At 38.5% G+C, this 27417-nt stretch overlaps 2 protein-coding genes across 2 annotated transcripts; one reads left to right on the forward strand and one right to left on the reverse strand.

The window, feature by feature from the left end:
* The first annotated feature begins 480 nt into the window (after window positions 1–480).
* ZNF367 (zinc finger protein 367) lies at window positions 481–27417 on the forward strand. The gene is made up of 5 exons (XM_036748216.1): window positions 481–930; window positions 13971–14121; window positions 18240–18359; window positions 19008–19146; window positions 24820–27417. The coding sequence occupies exons 1-5, from the start codon at window positions 481–483 to the stop codon at window positions 25040–25042; spliced, it is 1083 nt and encodes a 360-aa protein (XP_036604111.1). The 3' UTR covers window positions 25043–27417.
* Window positions 23268–23780, reverse strand: LOC118840857 (profilin-1-like). The gene has a single exon (XM_036748226.1). The coding sequence runs from the start codon at window positions 23688–23690 to the stop codon at window positions 23268–23270; it is 423 nt and encodes a 140-aa protein (XP_036604121.1). The 5' UTR covers window positions 23691–23780.

Raw genomic sequence — 27417 nt, forward strand, 5'->3', positions numbered from 1 at the left:
TGTCACTTCGGGGCAGCGTGAGAAGTCTGAGCTGACTGCGCTTCCCTTCCACCCCGCTGTTGCGGGGAGATATCAGGGAGAAGGAGGTCAAGCCTGGCAGGGGTCCCTCTTCTGCCGCGGCTTCTTTCCAGGATCCCCAACCTCCTGATCAGTGAAATCTGCCCCCCCCTCGACAGCTACCGGAGGGATCCCGGGAATCGTCGCCACGGCCGCCGCCGTCACTTTCTCCTCCCCTGCGATGAGTCTGCGGCTGTTCTAGTGTCAGATTCAGCCGGGAAAGCGCTGCTGGGGCTGGAGCGGTGACCGGTTGCCGCAGACACCCCGAGCCTTCCCTTGGCTCTACTTAGCCGGCAAGGAAAGACCGTGCGATCGTGGCCCCGCTGTCACCGCCAAGGGAGTGAAGCTCAGCGACCGAGAGGGACCCGGGCCGGGCGTGTGTGCGCGTCGCGGGGACTTGGGGGGCTGGTTGGAGAGGAGGGCATGATTCGGGGGATCGAGGCAGCTATGGCGGAGAACCAGTCCCCGCTGCTCCAGCAGCAGCCGCCGCCACCCCCGGTCATCTTTTGCCACGATTCCCCCAAACGGGTCCTGGTATCGGTCATCAAGACGACCCCGATCAAGCCCAAGCGGAACAGCGAGCAGGAGCCGCCGCCGCCGCTCATCCCAACCAGCCCGGGCTTCAGTGACTTCATGGTGTACCCTTGGCGCTGGGGCGAAAACGCACACAACGTGACGCTGAGCCCCGGGGGGCCCGGCGGGGGCGGCTGCTGCGGGGCCGCCGTTGTGGCCACCTCCCCTGCCTCTTCCTCCGTCGGCACCCAGCAGCCGCTCCGGGGCCGGGGGGTGCCGGCCTCCACCATGGTGGCCACTGCAGTCTCTGGAGGAGAAGAGGAGGAGGAGGCGGGCAGCCCGGACAGCAACCATCTGAGGGTGAGTCTCCCCGAGACCCGGGAGGAAGGAAGGGGTGTGTCGGGAGGAGGAACGAACGGGGGGTAGCTTCGGACCCGTTAACGGGCAACCGATGCCTGCGTAGGGCAGGAGCGGACGGGGCTACGGAAAGGTGCACCGAGCATCAGGACCGGGCGCGGGGAGAGAGACCCGTCTTCGCCCCGCCTGACACCTCTGGCGGGGAGACCGAAGGCCGGGTGGAGCGGGTCGGAGTCTCCTCCCAGCACCCCAGACCGCGGGAATGGAACAGGGCGGGGCGGGGAGGATTTTAAAATGCTGGGGTTGCTTCCCAGGCCGGCGGTAGCTGCGGAGGCGGCTGTCAGGGGCGCCGACGTCACAGCCGCGCGCCAAAAAACGGGTCTGGCCGTCACGCGCCCCCAACCTCTGGGGAGCGGTGGGGTGTGGGGGCGGGGCGGGGGGAGGGGGTGGGCAGGCCCGGGGGCGGGCGCGTCGCGAGGGCGCGGGGGAGGGGCCAGAAACAGGCTCTGAGCAGAGGGGGCAGCAAGCTGGCGGGGACCGGGCGGGGACTGGGTTGCTGGAAGGTACAGCCCTCCCTCCGGGGCCGGCCCTCGGTGCCTTCCCTCCTGACCGCCCGGGCCCGCAGAGAGTAGGTAAGAAAGCCGTCCTCCCACCGGTCGTGCCGGGATCGGTGGGGAGCCGGTGCAGTCCGAGCGGATCCTGCGGGGAGGGTCCGGGACCTCGAGGCAGAGAACGCGCCCTGGCACCCGGCCGAGCCGAGTGGGAGCTGGCTCCTAGCGCGCAGAAGGCGCTGGCTATCAGAACTGCCTCCTCCGCGGGGTGGCGTCTGCCCTAGAAAGCCCTGGTGTCCGGGCGGCTCGGCGAGGGCGCGGCGTGGTTGGCACGGGGAGCTCTGGCTGCGGCGCGGACGCGAAGGGAGATAGAACTGAGGAAAGGGAACGGAAATGCCCCGGCGGCTGTGCTGCCGCGCCGTGGCCGCAGTGGCCGAATTGAATGAGACATCAAAAGTAGCACGTTTTAAAACGCAACGTGGGGTTTCCAGAGTGCAACAGTTACCTTAGATTTGTTAGTTGCTTTTTAGTCAATAACTACTTGTTAAGTCTTGTCTGAGTGTTAAGCCCTTTGTTACCACTAGATGCTGTAGGAAACAAAAAGCTTACACAGTTTCTGATGAAGTGAAACAAAGGGCATCAAATTCAATGGAATTCAGAAGCAGAAGGGAAAGGATGTTCTGGAATGTTTCAGGATGGGATAATATTTAGCTTTTATAAAATATAGGTAGGGTTTTTTTGAACGAGACTCTGAGCAAGGGGTAACAAGTAAAAAAAAATTCAGGGCATGGGAATTAGTATCCAAAGGAAGGGTTTATGAAGGGCAGTAATAGGAATAAGGGTGGAACAGCATATTAGAGCCAAACGAAAGGCATTAAATGCTAGGTTAAGCAGTTAGGACTTTATCTCATAATGTCTGGGGAGCCATTCGAGGGATTCAGTCAGAAAAATAACACGATTTAGAGCCGTTACAGGCATTAATCTGTCAGCAACATGAAGGTTTGTAGGCAAGAAGGGTAATTTCAGCAGTTGATGAGTATCTAAACTCAGATGGTTTGCAGTGGGAGTGCAAAGGAGATAGGAAGATTGGAGAAAGATTTCAGAAGTGTGCAGGACAGCTTTTTAATGAACTGATTGGATGTTATAGGCAACAGAAAAAGTCAAAAATTTCAAGTCTTAGGTGACTTCATGAGATATGATATGGTGACCAAAGACTTTTAGGGAGGTGTTGGGTTAGGTTAGGGACAGGTTAAATCTGTGGTGTTAGTTGGACATGTAGGTGGAGATGTGTGGAAGAAAGTTTGGAAACCTACAGAGAGATCAAAGCTGGAGATGGTAATTTGTTCGACTTCTACATTGTTAGAATTTCAATATGGAGGCATAGATTATGAAGAAAGGCAACTTTTAGAGTGAAGAATGGGGAACAAACAACTGGTAGAAGTAGATGGGAGAAATTAGGAAAGGTCACTGGTGTCACATGTAGATAAAGGGAGAGAACTCTGAAAGCTATTGGATATTGTGTCTGAAAAATAGTACATGTACTTTAAAAACAACTGATAACTGTTTTGTCTGCAGACAACTATCAACAAATACCTTTACAAATGTATTTACAGAAGTAATAATCCTTTAGAATAATAAAATTCAGCATTGGGAGGGACCTAGGAGGTCTTCTAGTCTAACCTCTACCTGAAAAAAAAAAGAATTACAAATCATCTAGCCTGTACTTGGAGATCTCCAGTAATAAGGCTACTTCTCAAAGGACAGAAGACTGAAATCTTCATAAAGACTGATGTAAAAGCAATTTTGCTGGTAAACTGTCCCAGCAACTCTGTTCAAGCACTTTAAACACCTTTGGGTGACTGTGCTTAAAATATTACTTTCTTTAAAGGTTAGATTACTGAGAAAAGGAAGGTGATTAGCCCTCAAAAATACCAGTTATACTTTAGTTCCTATAAAACCTCCTCTCTAAAAATAATGTTTTATCGGTGCCTTTTTCTTTTTTTCTCTGACGTTACTTTGTAATGACCCAATCCACCATTGAAACTGAGTGCAGTTAAATAAAACACCAGCATACAGGCTATGCCTAAATACCCATACTTCATTCCATTCTTGTAGTTCATCATTCCTCACCTATATTCCACTATTTGCTTGTTGAGACAAGAAAAGCAAATTCCACCTTCATCAGTTCTCTGAAGTCACCATTGGTTCCTGCATTGATAAGAGATCTGATATCCTACAGTATTATTTTCCTTTCCATTATTGTGTTAAGTATTTCTCTTTATTTTACTCATTTTACTCTGTGTTCCCAAGTTTCTCTGAATTCTTAAGGCACAGTAATATTTTATACGTTCATATACAACAATTTGTTCAACCATTTCTTGGTTGATAAGTGCCCACTTTTTTTCTAGTTCTTTGATGCAAAAAGTGCTTTATGAGTATCCATAATAAAGTTAATTATGTGGGAACTTTCCCTCTCTCTCTGACCTCCTTGGGGGTAAAATGACATCCTGGTGATGTGAAACCTTCAAGTTAAACTCAGTTTTCTTTAAGCCACCTCAAGTACAATGAGAAACAAAATCAGCCAACTAAGTAAGCTTTATTAAGTTCCTGCTCTGTGGTAGGCCTATGCAAGGTGCTGGGGATACACATACAAAAAGGATAGTCCCTGTCCTTACAGCACTCATTCTACTAGAGGGACATTCAACATTTTCATCGATAAGTAAACAGAATATATACAAAATATACACTGGTGGGGGGCGGGGTGATAATGGCACTAACAAGGGAGGAGGAAGGTATCAGGAAAGGCCTCTTGAAGGAGGTGGGTGTTCCAAAAACCAAAGGGCCTCACTATTTTACCCCTCCTCAATTATGAAACAATTCTGCTTTCCTCTCTTAGCTTTTGTCTTCTTTACCAGGTAACAATTTGTTTTGGTTGTCCAGTCACTTTTATCAACATTTATTTACTCATCACCAGAATGCAGACGAGGCCATGACTATAGCATTAACTATATGTATTAGTGTAATCATTACTAGTGGCAGAAAATCAATTCCCACAGGTTAAACTCTGCTTTGGTATCCACATAGTTGGAGCAAGCAGTGGAAGCTGCAGTAATGATAGCCATTATTCTTCCTCTCCACCCCTCGCCCAGTCCCTTGTCATCAATGTAATAAAGAGCCTTATGACTGCCTACTCCTGTCCATATTTTACAAACATTACTGTTTAATTGGTTAAGTTCTGTCTAGGTGCCAATACCTGCTTGTTTCAGCATAGGAATGACTTATTTCAAGCAGAAAGATAAGTTGAGATTTAGTATAAGCACAGCAGAGAGTATTAATTATAGCTCCAGAGTAAGTGTAAAAGCAAACCAAAAGGTAACAGGTGGAAGGCCATTTGAACTTTTCCATTGGTGAATTCCATCTTTTAAAAGCTAGTGTAATGTGAATATATTTTAATATTGTTAATTGAAGTTCCTATGTGTTGTGTTTTGCTTTTTAAGGGTATATGTTATGCCATATATCTTCATGCGTATTTATTCAACCAATACAATCTTTTGTGAAATAGCACTGTTGGGGAACAACACTTCATAGAAGAATATTGTCTTCACAGAGAAATAAGTACATGCACATGATGAACAGCAGCATAATAGATAAAACTAGATAAAGGCTTTGCTCAGTAAGTACTCAGTATTTGTTGAATTGAGAATTCAAAGGGCAGCATATAATTAAAAAACTTGAGTGGTGGAGGTGACAAAATTTTAAGTTCGGGAAAGCTATTATTTGGAGAGGTTGGAAATCTTTATGGAGAGAGTTACACTGTACACTTCAATTCTTATTAGAACATGCAAACTAATTATATTCTTTTGGGTCAAATGCTTATACAAACATTGGTTGGGTATAACCTACTTATCCATAATTTAGTCAGTTGCTTTAATCAGATTGAAGTCTAGTTAAAATGAGCTACAGCATATAGTAGGTTTGATTGACCAGCAAAGGTCTGACAGTCAATAACCCACCTCTTTTTGATCCCCCAGGTCCCTCTCTCCAACAAAAACAAAATAATATGAGAATTCAGGCTTGGCAGGGGTGGAGGCTGGGAGAAGGTTCTCTGTTGTTTGATATGGATGGGGGTGGCTCTTGGTGCTGTTAAAAAAAAAAAGGCAAAAGGTGGCACAGTGAGTAGAGCACCGGCCCTGGAGTCAGGAGGACCTGAGTTCAGATCCAACCTCAGACACGTGACACACTTACTAGTTGTGTGACCTTGGGCAAGTCACTTAACCCCAATTGCCCTGCCTTTCCCACTCCAAAAAGCAAAAAACCCTAACAAAACTCATGATGTGATGGTACCAAGACTGATTTCCCCCCTTTTCTAATGTCTCTGTTTTTCTGTCTTTTGATCTAGCTTTCTCCTCCCCCCCCACTCCTTATAGAGGCCATATAATCTTGGTTTTTTATTCACATTTTAGCATTTGCAGGGTATGTGATTTGATTAGTATGGGTATTCTTCAGCAACATAGCTTGCAGACCCACTAGAGGGAATATTCCTCAAACTGTACCAACTTAGTGACACTAAGTGTCTTTAAACCTTGCTAGGGAAAGCCTCAAATGAGACTTACGTGGTACATCACTGGGCCCGTATTCAAAGCCTTTACATCTTGTTAGGAATTGTTAGAACTTGTACTTAGCTGACATCCCTTTGGAGAGCCTAGGGTTACCACTATGTTATAATGAACTTGGTTGTTGGATTTGATACAATGTAATTGTCAGCATTTTTATTCTAGCAAAAAGAAAAGGTTCTTTTTTAAGTGATACTGCTTATTTTTTGATACAATGAATTGAAAATGTTTCATGTGTATCTCTCCTTAATTACTTTAACAGGAAAGTATGACTTGCTTTTTGGCTCACTTTCCCTGTTGTCAGAATATGCCTTTCTCCCTTTTGGCAGGGAATTTTGAGAAGTATTATTATGAAATTCCTCTGGACTTTTTATCTACACTCCTGATGAGAATTTTTACTACCATATACACACATATACCTGTAGCTGGACAAGATAGTTATTTTTAGATTGCTAAGTAATTTCAAAATTTGATTTTTAAGATTGCTTATACAAATGAGTATTAGATTCTATTTAACATTATCAAGTCACTGGAAAATTTACACTTTGTTGTTGCAACCATTTAATACGATAGGCTATTAAAAAAATCAAGTACATTTCAAATTGTGTCAAAGGTAAAAAAAAGAATTCCTTTCCAGTTAATATTATGGAAACAGACTGTAATTTTTCCATACTATTATTATTCTATAGGTCTAATCCCACAAAAGAGATGCCTTTTTGACGATATGGGTACATGGATTTATCCAATATTGTTTTTTATATTTTGAATTAATCCTGTCTTGATTTCAGAAGCCTTTGGTTATTCCTTCCCATAAAGAATTAATTTTATGGATCATTGATTCTCTACTTTTCTGTAACTGAGGTTACAGAACTAACGTAGTTAAACATCTTGTCAGAGTTGTATTTGCTATTACTTCAATGTTTGTGAGGATCCTCCTCTGCTTAGAACAGGGACCAGAAATTTCTTCAGCATGCAGAGATGCAAAAGCAAGTCAATGAATACCACTGGTTGTCACTGGCAGGTCTAAGGTATGTTTGTGAAGGAGGGAAGAGGAGGAAAAAAGCTAATATGATAGAGAGTGGGAGATGGGTAATAATTATCATTTTCAGATGCCATAGTTTTACCAGTTTTTGCTTATCACTGACATAATTGAAAGGCCACTTAAGATCTTGACTCCTCCGATCCTTAGTAAAATGAGAGATTATTTGGATTTTAAAAATGAACCTATTTAAGATAGCAGAGTGGAAGCAGCAACTCGGCTGAACTCTCCTAATATTCTCCTCCAAACAACTTTAAAATAATATGTCAAATCAAATTCTGGTGCACCATAGCCAACAAGAGGTGAAGGTGAGACATTTTTCCAGCCTACGATAGCTTAGAAGGTTGGCAGGAAAGCTCTGTGACACTGGGCTGGCAGCGTGTAGAGGCAACACCAGAAGTGGACCTTCGAAGCCTTTGGGAGCTCTCAGCTCAGGTGCAGAAAGGAAATTGGACAACTGGTCAAAAAGAGATTATACTCTTAGGAGAGATAATTTAAGAATTATTGGACTACCTGAAAGCCATGATTGAAAAAAGAGCCTAGATATCACATTTCAAGAAATTATAAAGGAAAACTGCCTTATTATCTTAGAACCAGAGAGCAACATAGAAATTGAAAGAATCTACCAATCAACACTTGAAAGAGATCGTAAAATGAAAACTCTCAGGAATATTATAGTCAAATTCCAGAGCTCTCAGGTCAAGGAGAAAATATTGCAGCCAGAAAGAAACCCTTCAAATATTATGGAGTCACAGTAAAAACAGTTAAGATTCAGTAGCTTCCATGAAAAGTTCAGAGAGCTTGAAATATGATATTCCAGAGGACAAATGAGCTAGGATTACAACCAAGAATAACCTACCTAGCAAAACTGAGTATAATATATCTTGGCTAGGGTAGGGGGCAAATGGATATTTAATGAAACAGGGGACTTTAAAGCATTCCTCGTGAAATGACTAGACAGAGTGAATAGAAAATTTGACATTCAAACACAAGACTCAAGCATAAAAAGGTTAATATGTCAGAGAAATCACAACAGACTTATTAATAAGGTTAAACTTTACATTCTTATGGGAAGATGATATACATAACTCCTAAAACTATCATTACTAAGGCAGGTAGAAGGAGTCTACATGGAGGGCACAGGATTGAGTTGGGTATATCGGAATGAGCTCAAAAAAATGAAGGGGTGAGAAAGAGGGGAAACAAGGGGAATTATTCATATAAAAAGAAAGAACTTTTACAATAGAGGGTAAAGGGTGGTTAATGTTTGAGCCTCACATTGGAATTGATTCAAAGAGGAAATGATATAGGTACACATTTAGTTGGGGTGGGGGTTGATAAATGGGAAGGCGGATTAAGAGAGGCAGTAATCAGAAGCAAAACAAATTTTTAAGGTGGGACATGGTTAAAAAAAAAGGATGGGAAGGATAAATAGAAGAAGGGAAATACATAGTAAGTATAACTCTGAATGCGAATAAGATTAACTTACCCGTAAGATGGAAGCAAATAGCAGAATGGATTAGAAACCGGAATCCAACAATGCGTTATTTACATGAGACACGCTTGAAAGAGAAAGATATACACGGTTAAAATATGGGCTAGAGCAGATTCTATTATGCTTTAGCTGAGGTAAAAAAGGCAGGGGTAGCAAATATGATTTCAGGCAAAGCAAAAGCAAAAAAATAGACTTAATTAAGAGAGATAATCAAGGTAACTACATTTTGCTAAAAGGTGCCATAGACAATGAAGTAATATAAACACTAAACATATATGCACCAAATGGCACACCTAAATTCTTAAAGGAAAAGTTAAATGAGTTACAAGAAGAAATAGACAATAAAACTGTAGTAGTGGGGACCTCAACTTTCCCCTTTCAGAATTAGATAAATCAAACCATAAAATAAATGATGACAAAGTTAAGGAGAAAAGTTAGAGGTAGACCTCTGGAGAAAATTGAATGGGAGTAGAAAGGAGCATACTTTTTCTTCAGCTGTCTAAGGTACCCTCACAAAAGTTGACCATGTATTAAGACATTAAAACCTCATAAATAAATGCAGAAAAGCAGGGATATTTCTTTAGTTTTTTTTTTCATTTTTTATTTAACATTTTAGTTTTCAACATTGATTTCCACAAGATTTTGAGTTACAAATTTTCTCCCCATTTCTAGCCTCCCCCCCACTCCAAGATGGCATATATTCTGTTTGCCCCATTCCCCAGTCAGCCCTCCCTTCTGTCACCCTACTCCCCCCACCCCATCCCCTTTTCTCTTACTTTCTTGTAGGGCAGGATAGATTTCTATGCCCCATTCCCTATATATCTTATTTCCCAGTTGCATGCAAAAACAACTTTTCTTTTTGGAACATCTGCTTTTAAAACTTTGAGTTCCAAATTCTCTCCCCTCTTCCCTTCTCACCCACCCTCCCTAAGAAGGCAAGCAATTCAAGACAGGCCACACATGTATCATTATGCAAAACACTTCCACAATAATCATGTCATGAAAGACTATGTTTCCCTCCAGCCTATCCTGTCCCCCTTTATTCAATTTTCTCCCTTGACCCTGTCCCTTTTCAAAAGTGTTTGCTTTTGATTACCTCTTCCCCCTATCTGCCCTCCCTTCCAAGCATCCCCCCTTTTTATTCCCTCCCCCCTACTTTTCTGTGGGGTAAGATACCCAATTGAGTGTGCATGTTATTCCCTCAAGTCAAATCCAATGAGAGCAAGATTCACTCATTCCCCCCTCACCTGCCCCCTCTTCCCTTCCAACAGAACTGCTTTTTCTTGCCCCTTTTATATGAGATAATTTACCCCAATCTATCTCCCACTTTCTCCCTCGAAATGCAGGAATATTAAATCCACTCCTTTGGGACTCTAATGCAACAAAAACTACATTCAATAAAGGGACTTGGAAGCACAGATTAAAAGCATAATTAGAAACTAAATAATAAAATCCTAAAGAATAAGTAGGTCAAAGAACAACTCATAGAAACAACAGTTTCATTAAAGATGACAACAATGAGACAACATACCAAAATTTGTTGTATGCAGCCAAAACAGTGCTTAGGGAGAATTTAAATCTCTCAACTCCGGCATCAATAAAAAAAGAGCAGATCAATGAATTGGGTATGCAGTTAAAAAAAACATTAGAAAAAGAACAAATTATAAATCTCCGATTAACCAGCAAAATGGAATCCTCAAAATCAAAGGAGAGGTTAATAAAATTGAAAGTAAAAAAAAAAGATTGAACTAATAGATAAAACTAGGAGCTGGTTTTATAAACCAATAAAATAGATAAAATTTTGGTGAATTTGATTAAAAAAATACCAAGTTACTAGTATCAAAAATGAAAAAAAAAGAATGCCCCAACAATGAAGATGAAATTAAAGAGATTATTAGCAATTATTTTGCCCACTTATATGGCAATAAAACTGACAATCTAAGGGAAATAGATGAATATTTACAAAAATATAAATTGCCCAAATTAACAGGAGAGGTAATAGAATACTTTAATAACCTTCCCTTAGAAAAAGAAATTGAACAAGCCATAATGAATTCCTTAAGAAAAATCCCTAGGACCAGATGGATTTACAAGTAAATTCTACCAAACATATAAAGAATGATCAATTCTAATACTATATAAACTGTTTGGAAAAATAGGTAAAGAAGAAGGTCTACCAAATTCCTTCTATGACACCAATATGGTTAAAGCAGGGAAAACAGAGAAATAAAACTAGGCCAATTTCCCTAATGAATATTGACACAAACATCAAAATAAAATATTAGCAAGAAGATTACAGCAATATATCACAAAGATTATACCAGGAATTCAGGACTAGTTCAATATTAGGTAAAGTATATCATAATTGACAACAACAATAACAAAAATCACATGATTACCCCAATAGATACAGAAAAAGCTTTTGGCAAAATATAGCACCCATTCTTGTTAAAAAAACTAAAAAGCAAAAGAATACGTGGAGCTTTTCTTAAAATAAGTGGTATCTATCTAAAGCCATCAACAAGTATAATCTCAATGCAGGTAAGCTAGAAGCCTTCCTAATAAGATTAGAGATGAAGCAAGGATGTCCAGCGTCATCTCTATCATTTGGTATTGTACTAGAAATCCTAGTTATAGCAATGAGACAAGAAAAAGAAATTGACAGAATAAGAACAGGCAATGAGAAAACCAAAACCTGTCACTTTTCAGATGCTGTGATTATATACTTAGAGAATCCTAGGGAATTAACTTAAAAGAATAGTTGAAACAATGAAACTTATCATAGTTACAGAATATAAAATAAACCCATATAAACCATCAGCATCTCTGTATATTTCCAACACAATCCAGCAGGAAGATAGAGAAATGCCATTTAAAATAACTGTAGACAATATAAAATACTTGGGAGTCTATCTGCCAAGACAAACCCAAGGACTGTATGAACTCAATTACAAAACACCTGACACAAAGACAGATCTAAATTGGAGAAAAGTTAATTGCTCATGAGTAGGCTGAGCCAATATCACGAAAATAGCAATTCTACCAAAATTAATTATCCAGTGCCATACTAATCGAGCTACCAAAGAATTATTTTACACATCTTGAAAAAGTAACAACTCGTCTGGGATAACAAAAGGTCAGAATATCAAGAGAATCAATAAAAAAAATATGAAGGAAGCTTAGCAATATCAGATTTAATCTATATTACAAAGTGGTAATCATCAAAACACTCTGGTACTGGCTAAGCAATAAAGTGGTAGATTGGTGAAATAGATTAGGCATACAGTATATAGTAGTCAATGACCATAGTAATGTACTGTTTGATAAACCCAAAGATCCAAACTTTTGGGGCAAGAATTTGACAAAAAGTGCTGGAAAATTGGAAAGAAGTATGGCAGAAAGTAGGCGTAGACCAACATCTCACATGGTATGCCAAGATAAAGTCACAGTGGGTACATGATTTAGACATACAGGGTGACAGCATAAGCAAATTGGGGGAACATGGAAAACTCTGCCTGTTGGATCCATAGAGGGAAGAGTTTATGACCAAACCAAAGAGAGGATTACAAGAAGTATAATGGATAATTTTGATTACGTGAAATTAAAGTTTTTGTACAAGCAAAACCAATGCAGCCAAAATTAGAAGGAAAACAGGAAACTGGGGGAAATTTTTATATTTTCTCTGATAAAGGCCTCATTTCTCAAATATATGAGGAACTGAGCCAAATTTATAAAAATAAGAGCCATCCCCCAAATGATAAATGGTCAAAGGATATGAACAGGCAGTTTTCAGCAGAAGAAATCAAAGCTATCTGTACTCATATGAAAAAAATGCTCTAAATCACATATGCAAATTAAAACAATTGTGCAGATTAAAAGAAATTAAAACCCTATCAGATTGCCTAATATGACAGAAAAGTAAAATGACAAATATTGGAAGGGATATGAAAAAATAGGGACACTCATGCATTGCTGATGTCATTGTGAATTAGTCCAACCATTCTGGAGAACAATTTGGAACTGTACCAAAGAGACTAAAAAATTGTGCATATCTTTGGAACCTGAAATACCACTATTAGGTCAGTGTCCCAAAGAGATCAAAGAAAGAGGAAAAGGCCTATATGTACAAAAATATTTATAGCAGCTATTTTCTTTTTTTGGTGGCAAAGAATTGGAAATGGAAGGAATGCTTCTCAATTGCGGAATGGCTGAACAAGTTGTATATGATTGTGATGGTATGTTATTTTGTTCTAAGAAATGTTGAGAGGGATCATTTCAGAAAAATCTGGGAAGATTTTATACACTGATGCAGAATGAAGTGGGAAGAACCAGGAAATAATTGTACACAGTAACAGCAATATTGTAATGATGATCAATTGTCAAGTACTTAGCTACTCTGATCAATACAATGATCAAAGGCAATTCCAAAGGAATAATTGTGAAAAATACCATTCACCTACAGAAAGAGAACTGATGAACTGAGTGCAAACTGAATCTTTTCACTTTCTTTCTTTTTCTTTTTCTTTTTTGTTTCAACATGGCTAATATAGAAATATGTTTTGTATGATTTCACATGCATAAGTGCTTGCCTTCTTAATGGATGGGGGAGGGGTGGAGTGGGGGAGAGATTTGGAATTCAAAAATTTTTTTAATGTTAAAAATAAATAATTTAAAAATATGCTTACTTCTTCTACCAAACCATCTATGTTCCATTTATATAACTTGTTTAGTAGGGAAGCTGGGTATTTAACAATGAGTTGATGTTTTCTCTACCCTTTCCAAGAACAGTTGATAGTGATTTATATCTTCAATTTAACCCCCACTCTCTGTTGTTAGTAAATTATCCATATTTAATAGACTTTCGATATTGCCCATTTATGAGTTATTATATGAGAAAAGATATTCATCTAGACTTTTAAAAGCTTTTTGTGGATTGTTGTGAATAGAATCAGTAGGTAATCAAATATACAATCAATTTGGTTGTCCTAGGATTAGATAGATAATTGAAATCCATTGGAAAGGAATTTTTATTCCAAAATCCTTTATCGTAGGAAAAAGATATATTCTACAAGTTAACTGTGCATCAGATGTGATCACCCTTTAATTAATTTTAGTACCTTTGAGTTTTAACCAAACTTGGTATTTGAGCTAACTGTTGATACTGTTTTATGATATTGCACTTTGGTTGAAGTGTTTGTCATTACAGCATTACGCTGTTTGCCTCATGTTATTTCTTTTGTGGGAAACGGGAGGAGTGTTGACTTTACTGTTAAGCAATTCCATATAAGATGCATAAAACAATGATGTTTACAGGATTTTTTTTTATTTCCCCCTTCTAAATGCAGGATGGGATCAGACGTGGTCGACCCAGAGCAGATACTGTCCGGGATTTAATAAATGAGGGAGAACATTCTTCTAGCAGAATCCGTTGTAACATCTGTAATAGAGTATTTCCAAGGGAAAAATCTCTACAGGCACACAAAAGGACTCATACTGGTATGTAGAGTAGTTTGTAGAGTAGTAAATATATTTTACCTGAAATCCTTAAAAAGTGTTTAGGCATATGAATATACTTTTTATTGAAAAATACATCTTTCCTATATTTATTATGTTATTATTATGTTAAGTGAAAGGCAGTATATTCAGATGACTAGAAGGGACAGTCTTGAAATCAGGAAGAACTGGATTCAGGTCTTGTCTCTGATACATATTAGCTGTATGACCGTGGGTAAGTGATTTAACATCTCATTTCCCCTAGGCAATTAATTTTAAGATTTATAAGTTACAGAGAAGTTGTTGCCAATCTGTAGAGGAGGTTCCCTTCACCAACAAAACCACATATCCAGACCAAAAAATGCAAAGCTTTTACAAGTATGGGAATAGAGAAAGATTTATTTATGGAGGTAGGAGGAGGATGGTTCCTAAACTCTGGGGATAGGTGACATATTGCTAATTCAGGGCAATTCAATAAATATTGTACAGACATATTGATACTAAACTGATGTGTAACTCAAACTACATATATTGCAATACTCTTTTAAATTCATCCATTTATACTTGTTGCAGTGAATTATTTATTTGTAAACAAAATATGAAAATGCATGACAATTTGGAGAGTCTTTCTGAAAACATGTTATTTCTACCAAAAAAAAAAGAGAGCTATCAGTGCCACAAGAAAGAATTCATTTATTTTAGGTCAATTTGTAGGTTCAAAATTAAAAATATTACTTGAATACACTTACTTATCTCTAATCCAGGACATAAATTTTTTTTTTAAATTAGAACTTATAATTTCTACTCCTCCACTCATTGATATCTTAAACTCTTCTATTTCTGACCCTATTGCTTAACTGAAACTGCCTGTACCAAGCTTACCGGTGAATTTGTAGTTGCCAAACTTAATAGCCTTTTCTCAGTCCTCATCCTACTCAACTTCTTGGTAGCTTTTGACCAATGTGTCCTCCTGAAGAGTCTCTTTGGGTTTTTGTGATGTTGCTCTCTCTTGGTTCTCCTCCTACCTTTGTTCCTGTTTCTTCTCTGTCTTCGTTACTGGGCTGCCATTCATACCTTCCCCTGTAACAGTGGGTGTACCCTGAGGTGTTATGGACCCTCTTTTTTTCTCTTTACTTCCTCTTCTCTTGTTGAATTCATCAGTTTCCAAGGATCAGTTATCATCTCTAAACAAAGTGACTCCCAGATGTATATATTAAACCCCATTCTCCCTTTTAAGCTAATAGTCTTTTTCCAGCAATTGCCTATTGGACCTTTCAAATTGGATGTGCAATAGGCTTCTCAAATTTAACACATCCATATATTGTCCCCCAAGCCTACCTCTTGCCCAATTCTGTTATTTTTGTTGGTCACCACCATTCTGGTCATGCAGCTTTGTGACAGTGGAATCATCCTGGACTTCTTACTTTCTGTCACCTCAGATGCTGAGTTGCATTGATTCTACATTTACTAAGTAGAGTCTTACTAAATTTACTAAGGAAAAGACATCCCCTTCTGCCCACTCACATGGCCACCATCCTAGTTCAGGGCCTCATCAGCTCTCACCTGGACTATTTCAGTAGTCTATTTTTCAAATCTCTACTTCCAGGCCATCTTCCACATAAGCGCCAAAGTAATATTCCTAAGATATAGGTCTGAACATGTTGTTGCCCTTCTCAGAAAAATCACAATGACTTCCTATTACTTCTAGGATTGAATACAGACTCTTTGGTTTGTCATTTCAAACTTTTTACAGTCTGGCTTCAGCCTTATTATACATTAATTCGCTTCTTGTCCTGCTCAGTGGGTCAGCCAAACTGGCCGTCTTACTCTTCTTTACTGAGGACATTTTATCCTATCTTTGTGTTTCTGCATAGGTTATCATCTCCCACCTCCATTTCTTAGAGTCCCTATCTTCCTTTAAAGCTCAGCACCAATGCTACCTCCTGCACAACATCTTTCCTGTTCACCATTGGCTGCTAGTGCCTCCTCCATCAAATAATTTATTTCGATCTAGTACGGGGTAGTGGATAGAATGCTGGAATTGCAGTCAGGAAGACTTGGGTTTAAACCAAGTTCTACCTCAGACACTTTCTAGTTATAAGACTTTGGGTTTGTTACTTATATCTTCTTTTGGCCTCAGTTTCTTCATCTATAAAACAGGATAATAATGGAATGTACATAGGGGTTTAAGTGGTGATTATATTATGTAATATATATTTATACATATATGTGTATGTATATAATGTGCATATGTATATATATAAAGTACTTTGCAAACCTTAAGGCCCTGTATAAATGTTAGCAATTAGTGTTTGTATATATTTTATATCTTATGATTATATATCTTGTTTTCCTTAACAGAAGGAAAGTTTCTTGAGGGCAGGGATTGTAAGTGGTTTTAGCCAAACCAGCTTCTTGAAGGATTCAATACAAGTATTTTATAGTAAAACATAACTCATTAAAATGCTAGTCATATATTTCAAAATGAATAACTATTCTTTTTGAGGCATATACAACAAATCAAAGTAAGCTAAGTTCATTCTTTTGTGATAATCAATATTTATGTAGCATTTATAGCTTACAAAACATTTTTTACATAATAAACCTATGACATAGGTAGCACAAATATTACTATCTTAACTTTATAGATGGGGAATAGGTTAAGCATCTTGCTCGGTCACATAGCTAGTAGGTGGTGAAGTAGTGGAGCCGTGATTCATCCATATCCTGAGTCCAAATCCACTGCTTATTCTAGTACACCACACTTTTCTCTTGGAGAATGTGTTTTGTTAAATAGGTAAGACTGATTTATAAAGAGGTTGTTCTCTTGATAAATTGAACATCTCCACAAACCTTGTTATCATTATTAATGTGTACCGTCTGTAGGAAAAAGGATTTACTCTTTGGTTATCAAAGATTTTTAGAGGTATTCTTAATAGCAGCTTAAGATTTAAAAAAAAATTGTATCTGTCCAATGAAACACAATGAAAGTACCAATGTCTTCTTTGTTACACTATTCCATCTAAACATTACCGTTTTTGGAGTGATGTTAGTACACTCAAATACTAAGTATTTGTGGAACATCTACTATGTAACAACAATTGTACTGTCGCCAATAAAAAAGAAGTAAACAATGGTGTCTTTCCCTTCAAGGGTTTACAATATGGTTAAGGAGGTAAGACTAAGACATCAAAAAACTGAAAACATTGAAAGTATTAACTTGTGTGGTACAAGCTATTAGTGGAGAGAAGGTGAGAGATGTGAAGTGGGGTAGAAGAATCCACTGATCGGATAGAAGATTTGAAAGAGAGGGAAGAGTTAAAGATGACTCTAAGGTTTTACGCCTGAATGAGTGGAGATGATATTGCCCTCAGTAGAAAACAAACTTCTTTTTTGGAGGAAGGGCAATCTTGGGGAGGTGGAGCAGAGGATGAACAAGAATTTCTTCTGAGTTAGAAAGTTTGAGATGCCTATGGGATATCCCATTGGCCATGTCTAATAGGCAATTGGAGATATGTGGGATTAGAACTCAGGAGAAAGAGTAGGTTTGGATATTCAGGGCATATAAGATTGGTGGCATAGGAACATTTTCCTGGCATGATTATACAGGATGAGTTTGAGAAGAGAGTGAAGAGAGGCACAGAAGTAAGGGCACTGCTGTAATTACCATGTGAGATAGGGGCAGCTAGGTGGTGCAGTGAGTAGAGCACTGGCCCTGGAGTCAGGAAGACCTGAGTTCAAAGGCGGTCTCAGACATTTGATGACACACTTACTAGCTGTGTGACCTTGGGCAAGTCACTTATGATAGATTATGAGGATTTAGACCAAGGTGATGGCAATGGGGATGGAAAAGGATAGAGAAAAGAATGCATTAGGAAGATTCAGTAGACTGTGATGACTGACAGATGTAGGGAATGGATGAAGAATAAAGAAAAGATGACTCCGGATTTTGAGTCTTGGTGATTTGAAGATTAATCCCTCATGAAAACCTGACATTACTAAAGTGAATCCTTTGTACGTCTGCTTCTGGTGTCCATTTAGGCTGAGAAGAGTCATGTTGGTTATTATTTATACTCATTTATCCTAGATGCAATTATTTAAAAGTTCTCTTTGTTTTGTAGGTGAAAGGCCTTATTTGTGTGACTACCCAGACTGTGGGAAAGCCTTTGTTCAGAGTGGACAGCTCAAAACACATCAACGTCTCCACACAGGAGAAAAGCCTTTTGTTTGTTCTGAAAATGGTATGTTATGTTCTCAGATCTTAAATCGGTAGAATGTTCATGGGGGTGGGTGTGATTACATGTAACGTGAGTTAAGGATTAAAACGTTGCTCACTTAAAAGAATGTACTTTTTTGTAGTCTTTAGAGCTAGCTTCTTGCTTTCATTGCTTTGATACATGCATATTTTCTGTGGAATGTTGGTTTTTAAATTATTTAAAATTAAGCTTGTAATTCTTTTTTTTAAAGTGGTGGTGCAATGTTCAATTGTAGGCCATTAGAATAATAATCATAGCTGATATTTAGATAGAACATTAAATTTTCAAAGCTCTTTTCATGTAACGGTATTATGATCTATACAACAACCTCATGAGTTATGTAGTACAGGTCCTATTATCTACATTTTACAGGTAAGGAAACTGAAGCTGAAAGGGGTTAAATGACTTTTCCATATAGTTATACAACCTATAAGTGTTGGCTGGATTTGAACCCATGTCTTCCTGATTATAAATTAAGTGTTCTTTTTTATTACTAAGTTCTATGTTAACCACGAAAGGAAAATTCTGACAAAAACAGAGTGTTAACAGATTTCTTTTTCTTTTCATTCTTCAAAGTTTTTATTTATATAATTCTGGTCCTGATAACTTTTCCCTCAAACCTGTTTTTTAAAGGATGCTTAAGTCGATTTACACATGCAAATCGTCATTGTCCTAAGCATCCTTATGCAAGGCTGAAGAGAGAAGAACCAACTGATGGACTAAGTAAAAATCAGACTGCTGACAACAAGGCTGTGGCTGAGTGGCTAGCAAAGTAAGTCATCTAAAGTTCAGTGTACACAATTTACAATCAGCTGTACAGAAAAGAACAAAAGCCAGAGACAAAGGTGCAGAGTTTCAATTTATAATGAAAAGAGACTTTCCCTCTTGTATAAACTGTTTTTTCTTAAAATATTTCAAAATTCTATTTATGTTCTGCAGTATTTTGTATGTGATGTACCAGCACTACAAATGACCTTTGTTTTCTCTATATTTTAGTAAATATTCTGACAATAACAATAACTGATTATTGGGAGGACAGGGTCTTCTGAAACAAGGTTCTAGAAGTCATCAGAAATATTTTCACATTTAAGTAGCAGTAGCAAAATTCGTGTGTTTTAGAACAATGGTTCACAACTTTTTTTTGTATATGAGGATCCCTTTTTAGTGTGAAAACATTTCACCGAAGATCTTACATGATAATATCTCTACCAGGGGTGGGGAACCTGCGACCTCGAGGCTACATGTGGTCCTCTAGGTCCTCAAGTGTGGCCCTTTAACTGAATCTTGTGAAGTTTGGATTCAGTCAAAGGGCTGTACATGAGGACCTACAAGGCCACATGTAGCCTCGAGGCTGCAGGTTCCCCACCCCTGAATACCATTGGTATCCATTGATTTAGAAAATATATAGTGACCAAAGATTCCTATGAATTCATTAATGCTTACATGAATTTAAATTTTGTCAGTTGCAAAAGCATTTACATATATTTGAAAAATAGCAATATGTGCTAGATATTGTACAGTTCCATTTTTGGAAATATACTCTGAGGGTGTTACTGAAAAAGAACTGTTTAAAGGTGTTTATTAACAGCATTATTTGTAACTGCAAAAAAGTGAAGCTAATTAAATGCTCACCAGTAAGGCAAATGATTGAATAAATTGTTATACATTAATATAATGTAATACTTCAATTAAATTACATAAGTATGACGAATATGATCTCCAAAGGACCTTTATGAAATAATATAAAATAATAAAAGCAGAACTGGAAGAAGAATACATAACAACCTCAACTTTATGGTAATGGACAGAGAAACCTGATGGAGTCTTAGAGGAAATAACTGAAAAAGTTTTGAAATTGTATACATTTAAGTTAAATAATTGGAAAGCAAGTTTAATGTATCATATTACTTTTGAATATTAAACTTTATAAGAATCAAAATAATAAATGAGATACAAAAAATACTGACATGTAAGGCTTCATATTATAGTTGGGTAAATATATATGAAGAAGAATTCTGAATGCTATTTAACTGAAATATAATTATTAACATAATATGAAAAGTTCTTTTTTATGTAGGATATAAGTAGCATAAATGTTCATCAGAGCATAACTCTGGTGTGGGAAAAGACATTAGAGGTTATCTAATCCCACCCCTCACATTTTATAGCTGAGAAAACTAAGTCTCAGAGCAAGATAAGTGACTTGCCCAAGTTCACACGAAGGTAGTAAGTGGCAGATGTAGGATTCAAACTCTGGTCCTGTGACTCCAAATTTAGTTCTCTTTCTACAGTAATGAAAACAGATTTTTTTTCCCTTCTGATATCTAATGTTAAACTGGAGCCACATCTTATCAGAACTTATTTTATAGCAAAAAACATTTTTATGTTTACATGCTGTTATAAGATCAGTATTCTCACTTGTAAGGGAGAAACCTTCTGATTCTCTGGCAAACTAAAGATTTTAAACACATTTTTAGATCTAGATGTATGTACCTTTTCATTTAGAACATGTAAAAAAAGTCTTATGTTTCTGATGGTGTCGTTAATTAATGTTTTATGGTAAGAGTGCTATAATAGTTGCCCTTGAGGTGTCATCCTCAGAGATTAGGTGTGTACCCTTCATATCACTTACTCACCAATAACCTTTCACATTGTTATGTGTTGTTATCAGAAATTTCAAGGTAATAGAAAGTTTGAGAAATGAATGGTAAGTTCAGCGTATTGTGTCAGCTCTTTTGAATTAAAGAGTCAAAAGGGCCCCGAGTGGTCATTTTGTCCAAGTCATACTTTTAAGAATTCCCTTTATAACATCTCTAAGAAGTGGTCTTCTAGCTTTTACTTTAAGACCATTAGGAAGAAGAAACTCCTTCCTGAGGCAGCTTATTCTACTTTTGATTTGCTTCGGCCCACTGTTCCTACCATTGCCTTCTGGTCCCAATAAGAACGAGTCTTAATAACTCTTCCACAGTACAAACTTTAAAATATGTGAAGACATTTTCTCTTTTCCCACTTCATCTTTTTTAGTTTAAACATCCTCTGTTTGTTTAACCAGTATTAGGGATATGAAGATAAAGCATGATCTTGAGATCCCTAATTATGCTGGTCACCATCCTGGATGCTCTCCAATTTGTCAATGTCTTTTCCAAAACACAGTGAACAGAATCAAACATTGTATTGTAGGTATGGTATGACTAGAAAAGAGTATAGCAGGATTGTCAATATGATCTATATGTTTCTCTTTGTCCAACTAAGGTTACATGAAGTTTTATTGGCTCCCAAATTGCTTCGTTGATACGTTGAACCCGAAGTACTCTAAAGTTCCTATGATTTTTTTTCATATTGTCTAATACACCTCCCTCCCTTTTTTTTTCCCTTTTGGAGGCAATTGGGGTTGACTTGCCCAGAGTCATGCAGCTAGTAAGTGTCTGAGGCTGGATTTGAACTCAGGTTCTCCTGACTCCAGGGCCAGCGCTCTATCCACTTCGGCACCTAACTGCCCCTCCTCTCTGCCTTATACAGCTATCTCTTCCACATCTCATTAACTTGGGGCACAGTGCTCCCACAATGTGGAAAATCCACATAGATTTTTTTGGCTTTCCCTTCATACTAGAGAAGGTCTGAAATATTATGGTTATAAATATAAAATATGTTGATATTATACAATACTGCACACATATCTTATGCATTTCTGAGTTTCTAAACTTTTTCTGTGTTGTCTACTGGCCTTCAAGTGTCATCTGCAGCTTCCAAAAAGCTTCCCCAAATTCCCATTTGATTGCTTATGCCGACCCTTGATTTAGTGAAACTACAGCGAGGAAAGTCTCAATGTGGAAGGGATAACTGTACTTGAAAAGCTGATCTTTTCCAGAGGTTTTTGTAGTTACCCCCATTTATCTTTCATGGTTGGCTCATCATTCTAGCCTGATGCAGTGCAACCCTTTATTTCAGTAGAGTTTTGGGGCTTTTTTGGAGACTGGGTCTCCCTATTTTGCCCAAGTTGGAAGTATCACAGCCACTCATGGACCCAGTCTCACTCCTAATTGGCATGGGAACTTTGACCCCTTTCTGACCTGGGTCAGTTTGCCCCTCCTTACTAACTTGGTGCCTACTTTCTCTGCTCCCAGGGGTTCATCACATTGGTGTCAGAATTAATTTGGATGCCTGATTGGCTTTAGCCCACTGTGCCTCAGATGTCACGAACCCACGAAATCCACCAGCCTCAGCCTCTCCAGTAGTAGAGAGCACGCGTTTGTCAACGTCATTATAGTCTAGATAGTTGACCTTCTGTGCTCATTTCTGAAGATGGGGGTGAAGGAAAAATACAAAACTTAGGAAACTTGCTTTTTAAGGTTTGACCTTTTCCCCCCTTCCCTAGCAATTATCAGAACTGAGAACGTTATTTAAGAGAAACTCAAAATGAGTAAGGGTTCCATTGTTTTTTAGGAGGTTGTAAACATTTCGATGAGAGGCGGTGTGGTATATATATTGGCCTCTAGTAAAGAAGGCTTGGGTTCAAGTTCTTATTGCATATTGGTTGTATGACCCTGGAAGCAGATTTTAACCTCTCAGTATCCCAACTCTAAGATTCTACATTATAGAGCTGAGGCTCATATGCAGAATGGAATTTTTTTTTATTAGTAGAATCTTTTATTCATATTCCAATATAAGTTTCCAGAAAAAAAACCAACAAAATTTTTTTCAAAAAAAAAAATCTTCCCAACTACACACAGGAAGGAGGTTCAAAAGGAAAGGGGGGGGTGCCTGTCCATCCAACCTGGCCCCCCCGCCAGGTGTAGTTTTGGCAGCAACAAGTGGGTGGGGGAATGGCCCAAAAAAACAATGGTGAGGGAAATGGTGCCAGAAGCCTTGGGGAAGAAGAGGGGGCCGGGAGGGTCAGTATTGAGAGCGTTGAAGGTGGGAAGCCATTTCATAACACTTATTGTTGATCATTCCCCTGTGGATACCTTCCTTCCCCATCAGCAGGACTAGCATCTTGGCAGTCATGGTAACAGTGAGGTTGAAGGTGGGAGCACCCCCAGTGCTCTTGGTACGAAGGTCCATGGTGTACTCTCCATCTAGCAGCAGCGAATCCCTGATCACTGAACATTTCTGGCCCCCAAGTGTCAGCCCATTTACGAAGAAAGTCGAACGATCTTTGCCAACCAATACGGCTACTTCAGCTGGCGTGATATTGGCGAAGGTTTTCCCGGGTATGGCGGCCCAGACCGAGGGCGAGTCCTTATAGCCGACTATGGCCACATCCTGACAGGTCCCGTCCGCCATGAGGTTGTCGATGTAGGCGTTCCAACCGGCCATAGTGCTGGCGGTCTGGCTCTGCTGCTACTGCGGGCAGGGGGTGGCGGAGAGCTCGGAACACGCGCTGCTGTCCGGACTCGCAGCTCCGTTCTCTCTAGAATGGAATTTTTTAAAGGAATCACAGGACCAGACCAAAAAAATATGCATTTACACATCAAACTTTTCCTATAACATTGTTTTGATTTTGCCACAGACCTCAGAAATCTTTATGGTCTCTTTGTTGCTTATTGAATATGGTCCAAACTCCATAGCATGGTATTTGGAGTTCTCCACAATGAGGACAGTTGAGTCCCTAGTCTAGACTTATCTGGTCAAGATGACTGAACTAGGAATTAGGAGCCTGGGTTCTAGTCCCAGTTGGGCAGTCGTCAGGCAATCCGCTTGAGCCCTCTGGAGAGTTGAGTTTCCTCATCTGTAAATAAGGTGGACTAGATCTCTTAAGCTACTGCTAGTTGTAAGATACTAAGCTCAACTTTTTCACTATTATCTACTAATTCCCTGTAATACCCTCTGCTTTGGTCAAATTGATCTGCTCACCATCTTCTAAACATAGCCTTTGCTCCTCCTTCAAATGTAGCTGATAGGCCACTTCATGATACCTTCCTTAAGTAGTTATTTAAGCTTCTGGAATATAGATACCATGTCTTAATTAACTCTTTATCTCCCAGAGGGACTAATACAGTGACTTTACACCTAGGAGCCATTTAATAAATGGCTGATGAGTTTATGGGGTGAAATCGTCTCAGCCAGGAGTTCTTGCCATTAAACATGTAAGACTGAGTTCACTTACAGCATTTATAATATATTTCTCTATTTGTGCATATGTCATATTTTGTTAGTTATAATATAGATGGAAACCTAGTGGACAAAATTACTATAACTTACATGTCAGTCAGTAAACATTAAGTGCCTACTATCAAGCACTGTGCTAAGCGCTAGGAATGCAAGAACGATTAAAAAAAAGCCAGTCCCTGTGTTCCCCTACAGTGCTTAGAACCGTGCCTTGCTTGTAGTAGGCATTGAAAGTGTGAAATAAGTGAATGTTGATTTGTAATTTTAAGTATGTTTAAAGTAAATGATACAGCTTGAAGGTGTGTTGTGAAGTCAATGTATACTCATTTTTTTAAAGGTATTGGGAAACAAGAGAACAGCGCACCCCGACCTTGAAAGGAAAACCCATTCAGAAAGCAGATCAAGAACAGCAAGATCCCTTGGAATACATTCAGTCTGATGAAGAGGATGACGAGAAAAATGGGGCTCGCCGACTCCTCCAAGAGCAGCGGGAGCGCCTGCATGGAGCTCTTGCTCTCATAGAGCTCGCAAACCTGACTGGAGCGCCGCTTCGTCAGTAACACGAGAACTTCACTCTTTCAACGTACAAAACGTACTGCCCGGCTTACTTAACAAGTAGATCCTTGGGCATCCGCTAAGCACCTTAATTTGCTTATCATAGGCTGCTATTCTGTAGAAATTTATGAAGAATGTTATTGCCCCAGAACGTGGGGTAAGAGAGAATTGCACTTTTTTGTATGGAAATGAATTAGATGTAAAGTTTTAAAGTATTTTGTAAATATGGGACTGCACAGTGCAGTGTTAAAAACTACATAGTGTGGGAAGCTAGATTTTGCAAGTTTAATGCATTCATTTGAAGCAGTTCTCACAAAAAGCACTTTCCAAGTATGACACTTGTCCGAAGAACAGAATGGTACACATAGCCAAAGAAGGTCAAAATAGATTATTTATCAAAACATTTAAAAATGTATATTAGAGTTTTAAAAAAATACTGTAAACAGTGAAACAGGCAAGATAGTACTCTATATCTGTACGTATATGTACATATATATGCATATATGTGTACTTATATATACATGTAAGATATATTTTTAATTGAAAGATAGTGCGCCTAATGGGGGAAGAGAAATTGGGCCATTTTGAAAAAAGTATTCTAATTTATGTGCTAGGAAACAGCTAGTTATTTGAGGGGGTGGGATTAACAGTTCAGGATCTTCACTGTAATAACAAAATCGGCCTGACTTTTTTGTCTGGGCTTTAGAACTCAGTCAAATTTCTAGGCCTGAAAAGCACTTGTTAAGTTGGGAACTTTTGCACATTACCAGAATTCTCATTTGCTAAAATTGAATGATTAGTCTTGCAAAGTCTAGGTGATGTGATAACAATTGGTAATATTTTTCATATTACAGGCCCTGTAATGAGATTTGGCACTTGGCTTTTGTTAATAAGAGGGAACATTTACAGGGTTGTTTTGATTTATAGTGAACTATTTTAGATCTGTTAGCAAACACTAAATGTTAACTGTACTGCTTATTTAGAGATATTAGTAAATAGAAGCCTCCATATTTACATTTTCAGTGCAAGTCACCTTATTGCTTTACTTCAGAATAACATGCCAAGTTATCTTGTGTTCACTAAATTTAGCTACCAGTTAAACACTGCAGAAAAATTAATTACTCAAATAAGTAGGCTTCCAGAGATAATCACTACTGCAAGTGTATTAAAATTATATAGTGGTTTTATGCCATTTCCCCAAATAGATTAGGCTATGAAACATCACTTAATATACTTAAGCATAAAGAAAAAAACCAAAAGCTAAGCAGTCCATCTCTTGTGTTAAGTTTGATCATTTTAGCTTTTGTTTTAAGCAGTGACTAACAAGTATAGCACAGTAATTTGTAGATTGCTTTAATTGGTTAACAGAGTAAGCATCAGAATAATAGATAAAGTTGGGCTATTTGAGCTTTTTTTTTTCTTAATTGAAATGATATCTTGCAACTGTAGTTTAAACATTTTAGGCTTCTTTTTCCAAAAATCCCAGTGTGTTGCAGTACACAGACATCCTGACATGTGGCCATGGGGAAGGGGATGCATTTAATTGTCAAGACACGTAGCTAAAGAATACAAAAGGAGTTATGGTGGTAGCAAATAATGTTTATGATGAGGACATATTTTGAAAATGTAATTCCTCTGTACAGTAGATTGCCAATCTTGAGGTTGTGGGGTTTTTTGTAATAGAGAATTTATATTTGTAATGGTATGAGAATTTTGTTTGTAATCTGGTACATAGAATTTAACTTGTTGGAGCACTTAACCTAAGCAGTAGTAAGAGAGGCTGTATCATCTAAGTCATGAAGATTGTTGTCTCAGATGTTACCTCTGGAATTTTCCCCCTCAAAATAAACAATTAAAATTGGCCAATTGAGAATTAGTTTTAAGAACTGAAGAGCAACACTGTTTATCTTGGGACATTTAAACTACAATTCATTTATCTGGCAGAGCATGGGTAATGACAATTTAAACCCTAGTGCTGGTATCTAACATTGCATAGGAAATAACATTTCAAGCTTTCAAAATTAAACTTTTTTTGTTCTATAGTTTCTCCAATCAGTTCTTGCTAATTTGAATAGTTTATTGGCAACTATATTTTAATTGTATAATTGGAACAATTTAATAAATTATTTTAAGCACTTGACTACAGTAACATTAAAATCTTCCTTTTTGATATAAGCTATATTCTTTGGCACAATATTAAATTGAGGTCTAAAATTGGAAGTGTATTAAGTCTGCTTTTTGTTTTAAAATATGGTTTACATTAAAAAATTTTGAAGTTTTTATATGCTTCACGTGGCAAAGTTTATTTTAGCATGAGTTAACAGCATAAAAATATGCTGTAATTTTAATAGATGTTTGAATAAAAATTCATTTTCACTTT

Source organism: Trichosurus vulpecula, chromosome 1 (assembly GCF_011100635.1).
Source record: "Trichosurus vulpecula isolate mTriVul1 chromosome 1, mTriVul1.pri, whole genome shotgun sequence".
NCBI lineage: Eukaryota > Metazoa > Chordata > Mammalia > Diprotodontia > Phalangeridae > Trichosurus > Trichosurus vulpecula.